The sequence below is a fragment of the Rhinoderma darwinii genome, chromosome 5 (genome assembly GCF_050947455.1).
Source record: "Rhinoderma darwinii isolate aRhiDar2 chromosome 5, aRhiDar2.hap1, whole genome shotgun sequence".
Taxonomy (NCBI): Eukaryota; Metazoa; Chordata; class Amphibia; order Anura; family Rhinodermatidae; genus Rhinoderma; species Rhinoderma darwinii.
The window spans coordinates 9,314,920-9,331,905 of NC_134691.1; the positions used below are offsets into that span (position 1 = coordinate 9,314,920).

At 48.8% G+C, this 16,986-nt stretch overlaps 1 protein-coding gene across 1 annotated transcript in view; it reads left to right on the forward strand.

The window, feature by feature from the left end:
• COL22A1 (collagen type XXII alpha 1 chain) overlaps positions 1–16,986 on the forward strand; it is a 229,320-nt gene that overhangs the window by 122,123 nt on the left and 90,211 nt on the right. Inside the window, exons 24-26 of the mRNA XM_075827932.1 lie at positions 551–604; positions 6,454–6,507; positions 8,275–8,319. Of these exons, the coding sequence (XP_075684047.1) occupies positions 551–604; positions 6,454–6,507; positions 8,275–8,319 (153 nt within the window). The remainder of the gene's footprint in view (positions 1–550; positions 605–6,453; positions 6,508–8,274; positions 8,320–16,986) is intronic.

Here is a 16,986-nt window from a genome sequence, read left to right on the forward strand (position 1 = left end):
CGCAATTGCGGTCCGCAAAAACGGACCCATTCACTTCCATTGAACGCGGACACCTTTCCGCATCGCTACGGATGAGTGTCCGTTCCGCAGAACTGTGCCGGGAATTATGGAGCATGTCCGTTTTTGGTCCGCAATTGCGGCACGGACTCCTCCATAGAAGTCTATGGGGGAAGCCAAAATTGCGGATGGCTACAGAGGTGCGTCCGCAAATACGGATAGCCATCCGCAAATACAGAAGTGTTGCTAAGCAACACAAAGGGGATTTCCCATCAACCAGACCTCTTTTGTTTTGCGGATCCGTATATACGGATGCACTACGGACCGTATTTGCGGATACCATTCAGCAGAAATGGGTACGTTGCTGATGATTTGCTGATGACTATAAAGCAATACGGAACCGTATTTGCGGTCAGTATTTGCGGATACGGTCGTGTGCATGAGGCCTGTGATCACATAGAATGAATACTGATGTAATCTAAATAATAGACCGAAACCTTATATATGAATTATCTGCCTATTATAAATCAGTCTATACATGTGTTTCTATTAGGGATCGGCTGGCAAAGACGGAACAGACGGAGTGGATGGAAAACCTGGACCAAAGGTAAATCTTATGTTCTAGACAAACAGTACCCATTGATTGTCAATAAAAATTCAATCAACAATAAAATAATGGTGATTCCAATTAAATTTACAGAAATCTTCAAATTTGTTTTAAGTTGTGGATTAAGGACATTTCTTTGCTTGCACTGAAGAGGGGCAAATTCCAAAAAATGGCGGGCTGGTGCGGTTATCGACTAAAAGGTGCAGACTGCTCTATGTTTATGATAGATGAGGCTCCTATATATAGACTGCTCTATGGATGGGGTACATTGAGGTGACTCTGTACAGGCTGCTCTATGGATGGGATAGATGAGGTTCCTCTCTACAGGCTGCTCTATGGATGGGGTACATTGAGGTTCCTCTATACAGGCTGCTCTATGGATGGGATCGATGAGGTTCCTCTATACAGGCTGCTCTATGTATGGGGTAGATGAGGTTCCTCTATACAGGCTGCTCTATGGATGGGGTAGATGAGGCTCCTCTATACAGACTGCTCTATGGATGGGATAGATGAGGCTCCTCTATACAGGCTGCTCTATGTATGGGGTAGATGAGGTTCCTCTATACAGGCTGCTCTATGTATGGGGTAGATGAGGTTCCTCTATACAGGCTGCTCTATGGATGCGACAGATGAGGCTCCTCTATACAGGCTGCTCTATGTATGGGACAGATGAGGTTCCTCTATACAGGCTGCTCTATGGATGGGATAGATGAGGCTCCTCTATACAGACTACTCTATGGATGGGATAGATCTGGCTCCTCTATACAGACTGCTCTATGGATGGGATAGATGGGGCTCCTCTATACAGTCTGCTCTATGGATGGGACAGATGAGGCTCCTCTATATAGGATGATTTTTGGATGGGATAGATGTGGCTCCTCTATACAGGCTGCTCTATGGATGGGACAGATGAGGCTCCTCTATATAGGCTGCTTTTTGGATGGGATAGATGTGTCATCCCTATACAGGATGCTCTATGGGTAAGATAGATGTGTCTCCTCTATACAGGCTGTTCTATGGATGGGATAGATGTGGCTCCTCTATACAGGCTGCTCTATGGATGGGATAGATGAGGCTCCTCTATGCAGGCTGCTCTATGGATTGGATAGATGTGTCTCCTCTATACAGGCTGCTCTATAGATGGGATAGATGAGGCTCCTCTATACAGGTTGTTCTATGGATGGGACAGATGAGGTTCCTCTATACAGGCTGCTCCATGGATGGGATAGATGAGGCTCCTCTATACAGGCTGCTCTATGGATGGGATAGATGAGGCTCCTCTATACAGGCTGCTCTATGGAAGGCATAGATGAGACTCCTCTATACAGAATGCTTTATGGATGGGATAGATGAGGTTCCTCTATACAGGCTGCTCTATGGATGGGATAGATGAGACTCCTCTATACAGGCTGCTCTATGGATGGGATAGATTAGGCTCCTCTATACAGGCAGCTCTATGGATGGGATAGATGGGGATCCTCTATGGATGGGATAGATGAAGCTCCTATATACAGGCTGCTCTATGGATGGTATAGATGAGGCTCCACTATACAGTCTGTTCTATGGATGGGATAGATGTGGGTCCTCTATACAGGCTTCTCTATGGATGGAATAATGTTACACCGCTGGTGGTGCTCAAGACCGCAATACCAGACAATCGCTATCACATGGGTGAAGCACACATCAATACTGACAGAAAACAGAAGGCACTAGTAACTCACCAGTGGATGAGTGGAACCGAATACTGAAGATAGTAGAAGATGGAGATGATGATAAATGGAGTGAAGGGCAGATGAATAGCAGTGCACAAGAATTACCAGCACTCACTGACCCTATCTGAATACTATTCCACAGCAGGTGAGACAACAGCTTGGCAGCATACCAAATACAAACAAAGACCTAAGCATCTCCTCCTATCCTTCGCTGCCTTAGAGAGCCTTAGGGGACCCAGTTGCATTGGCTCCTCCTCAGCCACACCATTCTCTTTGTTTCAAAGCCCAAGGATGAGCAGCCATTGAAGTAGCTTCATCCGGGTCATCATAGGGAACCCCCAAAGTTGAGAGGAATGCGTCACTACTTAACAATCTCCAGGCCTAAGACTGGAAGCCCAAGACTGTAGATCCCCTTGCAACAGATTGTTAATAATTCTAGTTCTCTGGGTCTCTGACCTGAAGTTCTAGGCCTCAACGAAAAATACAATCTACTACTCTCAGAAAAATGTCTAAACTGAGAACGATCACCAGAAAAATGATTAGGTCAATTTATACAAGGTTCTGGACAAGCTACAGGAGTAACATCACCCCACCCTGCATAAAACGAGTAAGTTGTTTATGAGAAACTAAACGAGTTAGAACATTCTGCATCACAGAACCCAAAGTCTGAATCTGATCAGTCAAACTCTGCAGAGGATTGGGATCATGAAGGGGCTCCCGTTGGAGCTGGTTATAATGTTATGCCACTGGTGGTGCTCAAGACCGAAATATCAGACAAACGCTATCACATGGGTGAAGCATGCATTAATACTACAAAGAAACAGGCTGCTCTATGGATTGGATAGATGTGTCTCCTCTATACAAGCTGCTCTATGGATGGGATAGATGAGACTCCTCTATACAGACTGCTCTATGGATGGAATAGATGAGGTTCCTCTATACAGGCTGCTCCATGGGTAAGATAGATGTGGCTCTTCTATACAGGCTGCTCTATGGATGGGATAGATGAGGCTCCTCTATACAGACTGCTCTATGGATGTGTCAGATGAGGCTCCTCTATACAGGCTGCTTTATGGGTGGGATAGATTAGACTCCCTTATACAGACTGCTCTATGGATGGGATAGGTGAGGCTCCTCTATACAGGCTGCTCTATGGATGGAATAGATGTTGCTCCTTTATACAGACTGCTACATGTATAGGACAGATGAGGCTCCTCTATAAAGGCTGCTCTATGGATTGGATAGATGTGTCTCCTCTATACAAGCTGCTCTATGGATGGGATAGATGAGACTCCTCTATACAGACTGCTCTATGGATGGGATAGATGAGGTTCCTCTATACAGACTGCTCTATGGTTGGAATAGATGAGGTTCCTCTATACATGCTGCTCCATGGGTAAGATAGATGTGGCTCCTCTATACAGGCTGCTCTACGGATGGGATATATATTTTTCCTCTATACAGGCTGCTCTAAGGATGGAATATATGAGGCTCCTCTATACAGGCTGCTCTATGGATGGGATAGATGAGGCTCCTCTATACAGACTGCACTATGGATGGGATAGATGAGATTCCTCTATACAGACTGCTCTATGGATGGGATAGATGAGACTCCTCTATACAGTCTGTTCTATGGATGGGATAGATGAGGGTCCTGTATACAGACTGCTCTATGGATGGGATAGTGTTACACAGCTGGTGGTGCTCAAGACTGCAATACCAGACAATCGCTATCACATGGGTGAAGCACACATCAATACTGACAGAAAACAGAAGGCACTAGTAACTCACCAGTGGATGAGTGGAACCGATTACTGAAGATAGTAGAAGATGGAGATGATGATAAATGGAGAGAAGGGCAGATGAATAGCAGTGCACAAGAATTACCAGCACTCACTGAACCTATCTGAATACTATTCCACAGCAGATGAGACAACAGCTTGGCAGCATACCAAATACAAACAAAGACCTAAGCATCTTCTCCTATCCTTCGCTGCCTTAGAGAGCCTTAGGGGACCCAGTTGAATTGGTTACTCCTCAGCCACACCTGTCTCTTTGTTTCAAAGCCCAAGGAAGAGCAGCCGTTGAAGTAGCTGCATCCGGGTCATCATAGGGAACCCCCAAAGTTGACAGGAATGCTTCACCACTTAACAATCTCCAGGACTAAGACTAGAAGCCCAAGACTGTAGATCCCCTTGCAACAGATTGTTAATAATTATAGTTCTTTGGGTCTCTGACCTGAAGTTCTAGGCCTCAAAGAAAAATACAATCTACTACTCTCAGAAAAATGTCTAAACTGAGAACGATCACCAGAAAAATGATTAGGTCAATTTATACAAGGTTCTGGACAAGCTACAGGAGTAACATCACCCCACCCTGCATAAAACGAGTAAGTTGTTTATGAGAAACTAAACGAGTTAGAACATTCTGCATCACAGAACCCAAAGTCTGAATCTGATCAGTCAAACTCTGCAGAGGATTAGGATCATGAAGGGGCTCCCGTTGGAGCTGGTTATAATGTTATGCCGCTGGTGGTGCTCAAAACCGCAATATCAAATAATCGCTATCACATGGGTGAAGCATGCATTAATACTACAGAGAAACAAAAGGCAAAAGTAGCTCACCAATGGATGAGTGCTACCGAATACTGAAGGTAGTAAAGGATGGAGATGTTGATAAATGGAGTGAATGGCAGATGAATAGCAGTGGACAAGAATTACCAGCACTCACTGACCCTATCTGAATACTATCCCACAGCAGGGTGAGACAACAGCTTGGCAGCATACCAAATGCATAGGAAGGGCGAATAAACCAGTGGAGCTACTGATCCCAAGATACACATAAAATCACTATACAAAAACTAGATCTCTCAGAGGACCAACAGGTCCCACGGTACAAACAAGCACATGGACAAAAACAAAATCACCAACTAGAATCTGGAAAGCATTACCACATGCCAGAAACGGTATAACCAGCATCTCCGTCACCCAGACCTGAAGTATATATAGAACCAAGCGAAGTGCTCTATCTTAATTAACCAGGCAAAGCTAAATGATGACTAAATCCAGACCTAGATCAAATACATTGCCTAGAAAGCCCAAACATAGATATAACAGAAATCATTGAGATGGTTGAGATGGGATAGATGAGGCTTCTCTATACAATCTGCTCTATGGATGGAATGGATGTGGCTCCTCTATACAGGCTCCTCTATGGATGGGATAGACGTGGCTCCACTATACAATCTGCTCTATGGATGGGATAGATGAGGCTCTTTTATGCAGGCTGCTCTATGGATGGGATAGGTGTGGCTCCTCTATACAATCTGCTCTATGGATTGGATAGATGAGGCTTCTCTATACAATCTGCTCTATGGATGGGATGGATGTGGCTCCTCTATACAGACTGTTCTATGGATGGGATATATGTTGCTCCTTTATAAAGGCTACTCTATGAATGGAATAGATGAGGCTCCTCTATAAAATCTGTTCTATGGATGGGATAGATGTGGCTCCTCTATACAGGCTGCTCTATGGATGGGATAGATGAGGCTTCTCTATACAATCTGCTCTATGGATGGAATGGATGTGGCTCCTCTATACAGCCTGTTCTATGGATGGCATAGATGAGGCTGTGCTATACAGGCTGCTCTATAGATGGGATAGGTGTGGCTCTTCTATAAAATCTGCTCTATGGATTGGATAGATGATCCTTCTCTATAAAATCTGCTCTATGGATGGGATGGATGTGGCTCCTCTATACAGACTGTTCTATGGATGGGATAGATGTGGCTCCTCTATACAGGCTGCGCTATGGATGGAATAGATGAGGCTCCTCTATACAGGCTGCTCTATGAATGTGTTAGATGAGGCTCCTCTATACAGACTGTTCTATGGATGTGTTAGATGAGGCTCCTTTATACAGGCTGCTCTATGGATGGGATATATGTGGCTCCCCTATACAGACTGGAAGTAGGAGGAGATACACTGAAAATGAAGATTTTCTATATAGAAATGCAATCCTCTTGCTTTGTGAAAAGTTTTTCTTAGCCTTTTAAAACACAATTGTACTTTACCTGCAGACACCTTATAATGAAGTTACTTTCTTCTCTCACTTTTTATATCTTTCTAATTGTAGGGTGAACAAGGAGAACGTGGCTTAGATGGATCTCCAGGATTAACTGGTACAAGGGTAAGCTTCCAGCCCATTCACATTATGACATAGTCAGTGGAGTTTTTCTTCAGACACTAATGCAATGGTTTCCAACATGTGGCCCTTCAGCTCTTGCAAAGCTACATCTCTGAGTATACTGGGAGTTATAGTTTTGTAAAACAGAGCCATGTATCTCGCTTGAGTCCTATCCCCAAGTAATATTCCCCATCATAAATACCTATAGCATAATACTAAATTAACCCCTTGGAGACAGACACAAGTTTTTACTTTCACTTTTATCATTGTTGCAATTCAAGAGCTATATTTTTTTCATTTTTCCGTCGATATAGCTAAATGTCACTTATTTTTTGCGGGACGAGTTGTAGTTTTTAATATTCCATTTAATGTACTAGGAAACGAAAAAAAAAAATTGTAGAGGGGGGAGGTGCAGCGATTCCTCCATTGCATTTTGGGTTTAATTTTTATGCCGTTCACCATGCAGTAAATGCGACAGTTACGTTTATTTTTCTGGGCCAATACGATTACGGCAAAACCAAATTTATATTGTTTTTTTCTTATCTTTCCCTTTTTTTTAAATCTTTTTCTATTGCTTACATACTTTGTGAAAAATGGAAAAGTGAGGTTTTGAACTTTTAGTTATTTCTATTTTTATATTTAAAAAAAATAAAAAATAAATATTTTTTTACTTTCTTTTTAGTCCCCCAGGAAGTGATTGTTGGATTGTTCATGCAATACACTGTAATACTTATGTTTAACCTTTATCCGTGGTCTCCTATTAAGCCTTGCCTCTGGCAAGGCTCAATAATAGAACAGTGATAGCAGACCTGGAGCGGCCGTCAATAGTCCTCCGACTGCTATGGCAACCAATTGCCATCTTGACACAGGGGAGCCAATCGGGGGACAGAGGGAGCCCCCTGCCTCTGACTACCGCTAAGATGCCGCAGCTATTGACTGCAGCATGTGAGGGGATTAAATGTCCGGGATTGGAGTTATCTCTGATCACGGCCATCGCAGGCAGGTGTCAGCTGGCAGCCTGGCACCCTTCGTATCCGGTGCAGGCTTAATTACTAAGCACGCCCCATATTGTGATGGCGTAACTGTACGCCGGATGTCGCCAATGGGGCAAAGTCATATAGTGACCAAATAATACTTCTTTGAAAGGACTATATAATGCTGCAGTGTCAGAATAATACCTCTGCACCATGTCCAAATATTACCACATGGTGATTGACTCAGAGTTTTGATTATTACTGAATAAAATTGCCTTAAAATTACCAATTATTACCACCATACCCTGACGGAATAATACTGCCCCATACTGTAGCTGAATAATGCCGCCATGCCATTATTACCTCCATATACTGTACAGAAGACTACTGCCCTGATCAGGCGCAGTCAGGGGGAGAATAAACAGCAACTAAATCCAATGTCATTCGCTTCCCCATTTTTTCCATCTGACCCAGGGGGCTTGGAAGCATCGTCCAGCTACATCAGGATACCCAGGACACATGGCTAAATATCCGGGGCACGTGCCCCTGATGCCTGGACCTGAGGACTTCTCAGAGTTACTAGTGTTTCAGTGCATTAAAATGTAATTATAGGTATGACCACAGGGAGGCAGCAGACACTTATTTGTAATAATGGCTTGAACTATATTATGTGGTAATTTTTTATTATTATTGTTTATTATTTTTATTATTATTTGTATTATTATTATTATTATTATATTCTTTGTAGGATTTCATTTTCAGGGATTCCTTATTGTACCTCTGCTTTATTTCACAGGGTCAGCCTGGTGATCGGGGACTTTCTGGTCGACCCGGAGAAAAGGTAAAAGAGCTGGATTTATGTTTATCATTTTGCTATCTTTTCTATACACTGATCAGCCATAACATTTATTGTATATTCACACGCACTGTTTTCAGACGTAATTCGGGCGTTTTACGCCTCAAATTACGCCTGAAAAAACGGCTCCATTACGCCTACAAACATCTGCCCACTGTTTGCAATGGGATTTACGGTGTTCTGTTCCCACGAGGTGTAATTTTACGCGTCGCTGTCAAAATACGGCGTGTAAAAAGATAAAGAAGTGCATGTCACTTCTTGGGCCGTTTTTGGAGCCGTTTTTCATTGACTCCATTGAAAAACAGCTCCAATAACGGCCGTAAAATACGCTGCGAAAAACGCGACTTGATACAAAAACGTCTGAAAATCAGGAGCTGTTTTCGCCTGAAAACAGCTCCGTATTTTCAGACGTATTTTGCTAAGCCATGTAAACATACCCTGAGGCTATATTCACACCACAGTAAAAAAAAATGACCATTACAAAACTGATCAACTGTCAGGTTTTTCATGGCCATTTTGCATCAGTGTGTCTCCAAATTTTCATCCATTTCCGGTCCGTGTTTCATGGCCGTTAAAAAAAAAAGATGGATTTCATTTGTCAGGTTTTTCTTTGTCCCAACCCCCTGGAAACACCACAGTGCCCATGTAGATAGTGAGTGCTGCAATGTCCATGTAGATAGTGCCACAGTTCCCACATATAAAGTGACATAGTGCCCACATACAATGTGCCAGAGCCCACATTATACCATAGTGCCCATGTAGATAGAACCACAGTGTCCCCTGCAAATAGTGCCACACGCCCCATATAGCACCACCACCCCTATAGATAGCACCAGCCACCTCTCCTGTAGATAGTGCCACTGTAGCTCACTGTAAGAGTGGAATCCCTCTGGCCACTCCTGGAGAAGCCCCCGGTGTCACTATCCATACATGGACAGTGACGTCAGGAGGGCGGAATCCCCTGCCAGAGCGTGCCGAGAATTCCGCTCCAGGAGTAACCCCTTGACATCACTGTCCATATATGGATAGTGACACCGGGGGCTTCTCCAGGAGAGAAATCCCCGGCCAGAGGAGGGTCTGGCCGCCGGGGATTCCGCTCCTACAGGGAGCTACAGTGGTGCTATCTACGGGGCACCGGGGGTTGCTATCTACAGGCAGGTGGGTGCTACCTACATGGAGGGGGTGCTATCTACACGACAGGAGTCCCCGGCGATGCTCTGGACGGGGATTCCATTGTTGAAAACCCTGACTTCACTGTCCCCGGGCTCTGCGCTCAAAGTAGTGCTGTGTGCGGGGAGTCCTCGGCCAGGATCAGTTTTTACCGGCCGTTACAAGGATTGTTTCCTGGAAAACGGCTGGTAAAAACTTATCCATTGACTTCTATAGGAGCTGTCTGGCCATAAAAACGGACAAAAACAGGACATGTCCTATTTTTTGACGGGCAGTTTTTCATAGGCCGATAAAAAAGCGCCCGTGTGAATACACCCATAGAACCTCATTGTTCTCAAAACGGCCATTTTTCACTGTCGTGTGAATGTAACCTAACACCACTGCCCGGTGAAGTGAATAACATTGATGATGTGGTTATAATGGCGCTGTACAGGGGGGGAAGGGGGGGGGGGGGTATATTCGGCAGCAAGTGACCAGTCAGTTCTTGAAGTTGATGTTGGAAGCCGGAAAAATGGTCAAGTGTAAGAATCTGAGCGACCGGGGCAAGGACCAAATTGTGATGTGTAGATGACTGGGTCAGATCATCTCCAGAACGGCCGGACTTGTGGGGTGTTCCCGGTCTTGTGGGGTGTTCCCGGTATGCATTGGTTAGTACCTACCAAAAGTGATCCATGAAAGGACAAACGGTGACCGGCAACAGGTTCATGGGCACCCAAGGCTCGTGGGGAGTGAAGGCTAGCCTGTCTGGTCTGATTCCACAGAAGATCTACTGTACCACAAATTACGGAAAAAAGTTACTGCTGCTATGATAGAAAAGTGTCGGAACACGCAGAGCATTGCAACTTTCTGAATATGGGGCCGTGTAGCTGCAGACCGGTCAGACTGCCTATGCTGAGCCCTGTCCACCAGCGTCTACAATGGACACGTGAGAATCAGAACTGGATCCTGGAGCAATGGAAGAAGGCGCCTGGTCTGATGAATCACATTTTACATCATGTGGACGGCCGGGTGCGTGTGCGTCGCTTACCTGGTGAAGAGATGGCACATGATGCATTATGGGAAGAAGACAAGCTGGCGGGGGCAGGGTGATGCTCTGGACAATGTTCTGCTGGGAATCCTTGTGTCCTGGCATCATGTGGATGTGACACGTACCACCGACCTAAACATTACTACAGACAGGTACCCCCTTCATGGCAGCGGTATACCCTAATGGCAGTGCCTTCTGTCAGCAGGATAATGCCCCCGCCACACTGCAGGATAATGCCCCCGCCACACTGCAGGATAATGCCCCCTCCACACTGCAGGATAATGCCCCCACCACACTGCAGGATAATGCCCCTGCCACACTGCAGGATAATGCCCCCGCCACACTGAAGGATAATGCCCCCGCCACACTGCAGGATAATGCCCCCGCCACACTGCAGGATAATGTCCCTGCCAGACTGCAGGATAATACCCCCGCCAGACTGAAGGATAATGCCCCCGCCACACTGCAGGATAATGCCCCCGCCACACTGAAGGATAATGCCCCCGCCACACTGCAGGATAATGCCCCGCCACACTGCAGAATAATGTCCCCGCCACACTGCAGGATAATGCCCCGCCACACTGCAGGATAATGCCCCGCCACACTGCAGGATAATGCCCCGCCACACTGCAGGATAATGCCCCGCCACACTGCAGGATAATGCCCCCGCCACACTGCAGGATAATGCCCCGCCACACTGCAGGATAATGTCCCCGCCACACTGCAGGATAATGCCCCGCCACACTGCAGGATAATGTCCCCGCCACACTGCAGGATAATGCCCCGCCAAACTGCAGGATAATGCCCCCGCCACACTGCAGGATAATGCCCCCGCCACACTGCAGGATAATGCCCCCGCCACACTGCAGGATAATGTCCCCGCCACACTGCAGGATAATGCCCCCGCCACCCTGCAGGATAATGCCCCCGCCACACTGCAGGATAATGCCCCCGCCACACTGCAGGATAATGCCCCCGCCACACTGCAGGATAACGCCCCCGCCACACTGCAGGATAATGCCCCCGCCACACTGCAGGATAATGCCCCCACCAACTGCAGGATAATGCCCCGTCACACTGCAGGATAATGCCCCCTCCACACTGCAGGATAATGCCCCCGCCACACTGCAGGATAACGCCCCGTCACACTGCAGGATAATGCCCCGTCACACTGCAGGATAATGCCGCGCCACACTGCAGGATAATGCCCCGCCACACTGCAGGATAACGCCCCCGCCACACTGCAGGATAATGCCCCGTCACACTGCAGGATAATGCCCCCGCCACACTGCAGGATAATGCCCCGCCACACTGCAGGATAATGCCCCCGCCACACTGCAGGATAATGCCCCCACCACACTGCAGGATAATGCCCCCGCCACACTGCAGGATAATGCCCCCGCCACACTGCAGGATAACGCCCCCGCCACACTGCAGGATAATGCCCCCGCCACACTGCAGGATAATGCCCCCTCCACACTGCAGGATAATGTCCCCGCCACACTGCAGGATAATGCCCCCGCCACACTGCAGGATAATGCCCCCTCCACACTGCAGGATAATGCCCCCACCACACTGCAGGATAATTCCCCTGCCACACTGCAGGATAATGCCCCAGCCACACTGCAGGATAATGCCCCCGCCACACTGCAGGATAATGCCCCCGCCACACTGCAGGATAATGTCCCCGCCACACTGCAGAATAATGTCCCCACCACACTGCAGGATAATGCCCCGCCACACTGCAGGATAATGCCCCCGCCACACTGCAGGATAATGCCCCCGTCACACTGCAGGATAATGTCCCCGCCAAACTGCAGGATAATGTCCCCGCCACACTGCAGGATAATGTCTACGCCACACTGCAGGATAATGCCCCGCCACACTGCAGGATAATGTCCCCGCCACACTGCAGGATAATGCCGCCGCCACACTGCAGGATAATGCCCCGCCACACTGCAGGATAATGCCCCCGCCACACTGCAGGATAATGCCCCCGCCACACTGCAGGATAATGCCCCCGCCACACTGCAGGATAATGCCCCCTCCACACTGCAGGATAATGTCCCCGCCACACTGCAGGATAATGCCCCCGCCACCCTGCAGGATAATGCCCCGCCACACTGCAGGATAATGCCCCCACCACACTGCAGGATAATGCCCCGCCACACTGCAGGATAATGCCCCCGCCACACTGCAGGATAATGTCCCCGCCAGACTGCAGGATAATGCCCCCGCCACACTGCAGGATAACGCCCCCGCCACACTGCAGGATAATGCCCCCGCCACACTGCAGGATAATGCCCCCACCAACTGCAGGATAATGCCCCGTCACACTGCAGGATAATGCCCCCTCCACACTGCAGGATAACGCCCCCGCCACACTGCAGGATAATGCCCCGTCACACTGCAGGATAATGCCCCGTCACACTGCAGGATAATGCCCCGCCACACTGCAGGATAATGCCCCGCCACACTGCAGGATAACGCCCCCGCCACACTGCAGGATAATGCCCCGTCACACTGCAGGATAATGCCCCCGCCACACTGCAGGATAATGCCCCGCCACACTGCAGGATAATGCCCCCGCCACACTGCAGGATAATGTCCCCGCCACACTGCAGGATAATACCCCCGCCACACTGCAGGATAATGCCCCCGCCACACTGCAGGATAATGCCCCCTCCACACTGCAGGATAATGCCCCCGCCACACTGCAGGATAATGCCCCCGCCACACTGCAGGATAATGCCCCCGCCACACTGCAGGATAACGCCCCCGCCACACTGCAGGATAATGCCCCCGCCACACTGCAGGATAATGCCCCCTCCACACTGCAGGATAATGTCCCCGCCACACTGCAGGATAATGTCCCCGCCACACTGCAGGATAATGCCCCCGCCACACTGCAGGATAATGCCCCCGCCATACTGCAGGATAACGCCCCCGCCACCTCAGGATAATGCCCCGCCACACTGCAGGATAACGCCCCCGCCACACTGCAGGATAATGCCCCGCCACACTGCAGGATAACGCCCCCGCCACACTGCAGGATAATGTCCCCGCCAGACTGCAGGATAATACCCCCGCCACAATGCAGGATAATGCCCCCACCACACTGCAGGATAATGTCCCCGCCAGACTGCAGGATAATGTCCCCGCCACACTGCAGGATAATGCCCCGCCACACTGCAGGATAATGCCCCCGCCACACTGCAGGATAATGCCCCGCCACACTGCAGGATAATGCCTCCGCCACACTGCAGGATAATGCCCCCGCCACACTGCAGGATAATGCCCCCGCCACACTGCAGGATAATGCCCCCTCCACACTGCAGGATAATGTCCCCGCCACACTGCAGGATAATGCCCCCGCCACCCTGCAGGATAATGCCCCCGCCACACTGCAGGATAATGTCCCCGCCAGACTGCAGGATAATGCCCCCGCCACACTGCAGGATAACGCCCCCGCCACACTGCAGGATAATGCCCCGCCACACTGCAGGATAATGCCCCCGCCATACTGCAGGATAACGCCCCCGCCACACTGCAGGATAATGCCCCGCCACACTGCAGGATAACGCCCCCGCCACACTGCAGGATAATGCCCCGCCAAACTGCAGGATAACGCCCCCGCCACACTGCAGGATAATGTCCCCGCCAGACTGCAGGATAATACCCCCGCCACAATGCAGGATAATGCCCCCGCCACACTGCAGGATAATGTCCCCGCCAGACTGCAGGATAATGTCCCCGCCACACTGCAGGATAATGTCCACGCCACACTGCAGGATAATGCCCCCGCCACACTGCAGGATAATGTCCCCGCCAGACTGCAGGATAATGTCCCCGCCACACTGCAGGATAATGTCCCCGCCACACTGCAGGATAATGCCCCCACCACACTGCAGGATAACGCCCCCGCCACACTGCAGGATAATGCCCCCGCCAACTGCAGGATAATGCCCCCGCCACACTGCAGGATAATGCCCCCGCCACACTGCAGGATAATGCCCCCGCCACACTGCAGGATAATGTCCCCGCCAACTGCAGGATAATGCCCCCGCCACACTGCAGGATAATGTCCCCGCCACACTGCAGGATAATGCCCCCGCCACCCTGCAGGATAATGCCCCCGCCACACTGCAGGATAATGCCCCCGCCACACTGCAGGATAATGCCCCCGCCACACTGCAGGATAATACCCCCGCCACACTGCAGGATAATGCCCCCGCCACACTGCAGGATAATGCCCCCGCCACACTGCAGGATAATGTCCCCGCCAACTGCAGGATAATGCCCCCGCCACACTGCAGACATTGTTCAGGAATGATGAGGAACATGACAAAAGACTTCAAGGTGATGACTCCGGATCTCAATCCGATCGATCATCTGTGGGATGTGCTGGAAAAACAAGTGTTGCATACATTAAGGCTGGGTTCACAGGAGCGTTTTTAGTCCGTGATACACAGTCCGTACGCGGCTGCATTTCCCGGACCGAACACACTGCAAGGAGCCGGGGCTCCTAGCATCATATTTATCTATGATGCTGGGTGTCCCTGCCTCGCTGCGGGACAACTGTCCCGTACTGTAATCATGTTTTCAGTGCGGACCACTATTCCTGCAGGGACACCCAGCGTCATAGATGACTATGATACTAGGAGCCCGGCTCCCTGCAGTGTGTTCAGTCCGGGAAATACTGCCGACATACAATCCGTACATCACGGACCGTACATGCTCGTGTGTGGGAGGCCTTAGGTGCAATGCAAATCAGTGGATCTTATAAACCAGCAGGTGGCGCTGAAAGGGTTTCGGTGCCCCACTAAATGCCGCAGCTGCTTCTTTCTTGAGTCTATTTGCTAAGGGCACATTCACACGTGGCGGAATTGCTGTTGAGTTCCGCTCTGGACAGTCCGCAGTGGAATTCTGCAGCAGCCGTTTTTTTCATTTGTTTCTATACATTTTTAGGAAACTTAGTTCAGACGTTGCAGAAAATAACTTTGCGGAAATCAGGGTGCGGTGCAGAATTTTCCCTCCGCAGCAGCTCATGACGTTGCGGAGAAGAAGCGGAATTTCACTGCGGATCTCAGCATTTGCAATGCAAAAACAGAAATCTGTGGTAAGTCCGCTGTGATATCTGCAACGTCTGAATTACCTGTCAAATATGCAAAGGTTAGTGCAGATTCGTTGCGTAATTGCCCCAAATCTGCACCAACATTTGCAGCGGAAAAACTCCGCCATGTCTGAACGTGGCCTAGGAATCCTTTTTAGCTGTGTCTTTAATTATATCTAATCCTGGAAAAGCTGGGTGACAACCAATTTTGCAACCATGACAACTTCCTACAGAACTCACGTAGACTTTCAAGGAATTCTACAACTTGTCACCCAGCTTTCCAGAATCCTGCATGGCATATCTGCTCAGTTATGATGTAATACAGGAGCAGTATCACTCCATGAACATTCAGGAGTCTTGGAAAGCTGGATGACAACCCCTGCGGCAGCGGTAATGGCGGCCATGTTGGTTGGCACCCATCTTTACGAGTTTCAGATATAACTAAGAAGGGCAGAAGACGTCTCACGGAGGTTGCTTTACTGGAGATAAATGATCCATCTGTAGAAGGTCAATGATCTCTCCGGTCTGCAATGGCTGGATAATACAGTCTGGTAATTGTCGCTTCCTAAAAGATGGCCGCCACCGGGGAACAGCGATTGTAAATTGTGGAATACTTACAAATAAAGAGCGTTTCCCCCTAAAATAAGAAAAATCCCCCATAAATATAAGTCCTGGAGCCACCTTATCTGTCTCGACTGTTTCTAAGGCCTTATTCACACGAACGTGTCCGTTTTGCGCGTGTAAAAAACGCAGTGTTTTTCCTGCGTTGCAGTTCAGCGTGACATCGATGTACGTTGCGCAAAATAAACCGAAGGACGTGGTTTTCTTTTTCTCATCATTTCTTTAGCAACTGTTGCGTCAATCATGGTGAGCACACGGATGTGCGTCCTTGTGCTGTCCGTGATTTTCACGCACCCATTGACTTCAATGGGTGCGTGATGCGCAAAAAACGCACAAGTGCCGGACATGCAGTGAGTATCACGCAGCGGACACACACTGCGTGAAAAACACGGAATGTCTGAATGGCCCCATTGAATTGCATAGGTCCATGCGACGTCCGTTTTTTTAACGCGCGTAACACGGACGTGAAATAGGCTCGTGTGAATAAGGCCTTAGTGATATCAGATTCTGGGAAAGTCGGGTGACAAGTTTTATGGCCGTTGTTACAGCTCTAACAAGAATGTCACCCAGCTTTCCAAGAGTCCTGGATGGCAAATGTGTCAAATTATACAGTGGGACGTCCCTCGCTCCCATAGAGTTCCCGCTCAACAGTCTTGGTGACAATTCCAGTGGAAGTCGTAATGGCGGACATACGTGTATGTCTATGGACATGATGACTGTT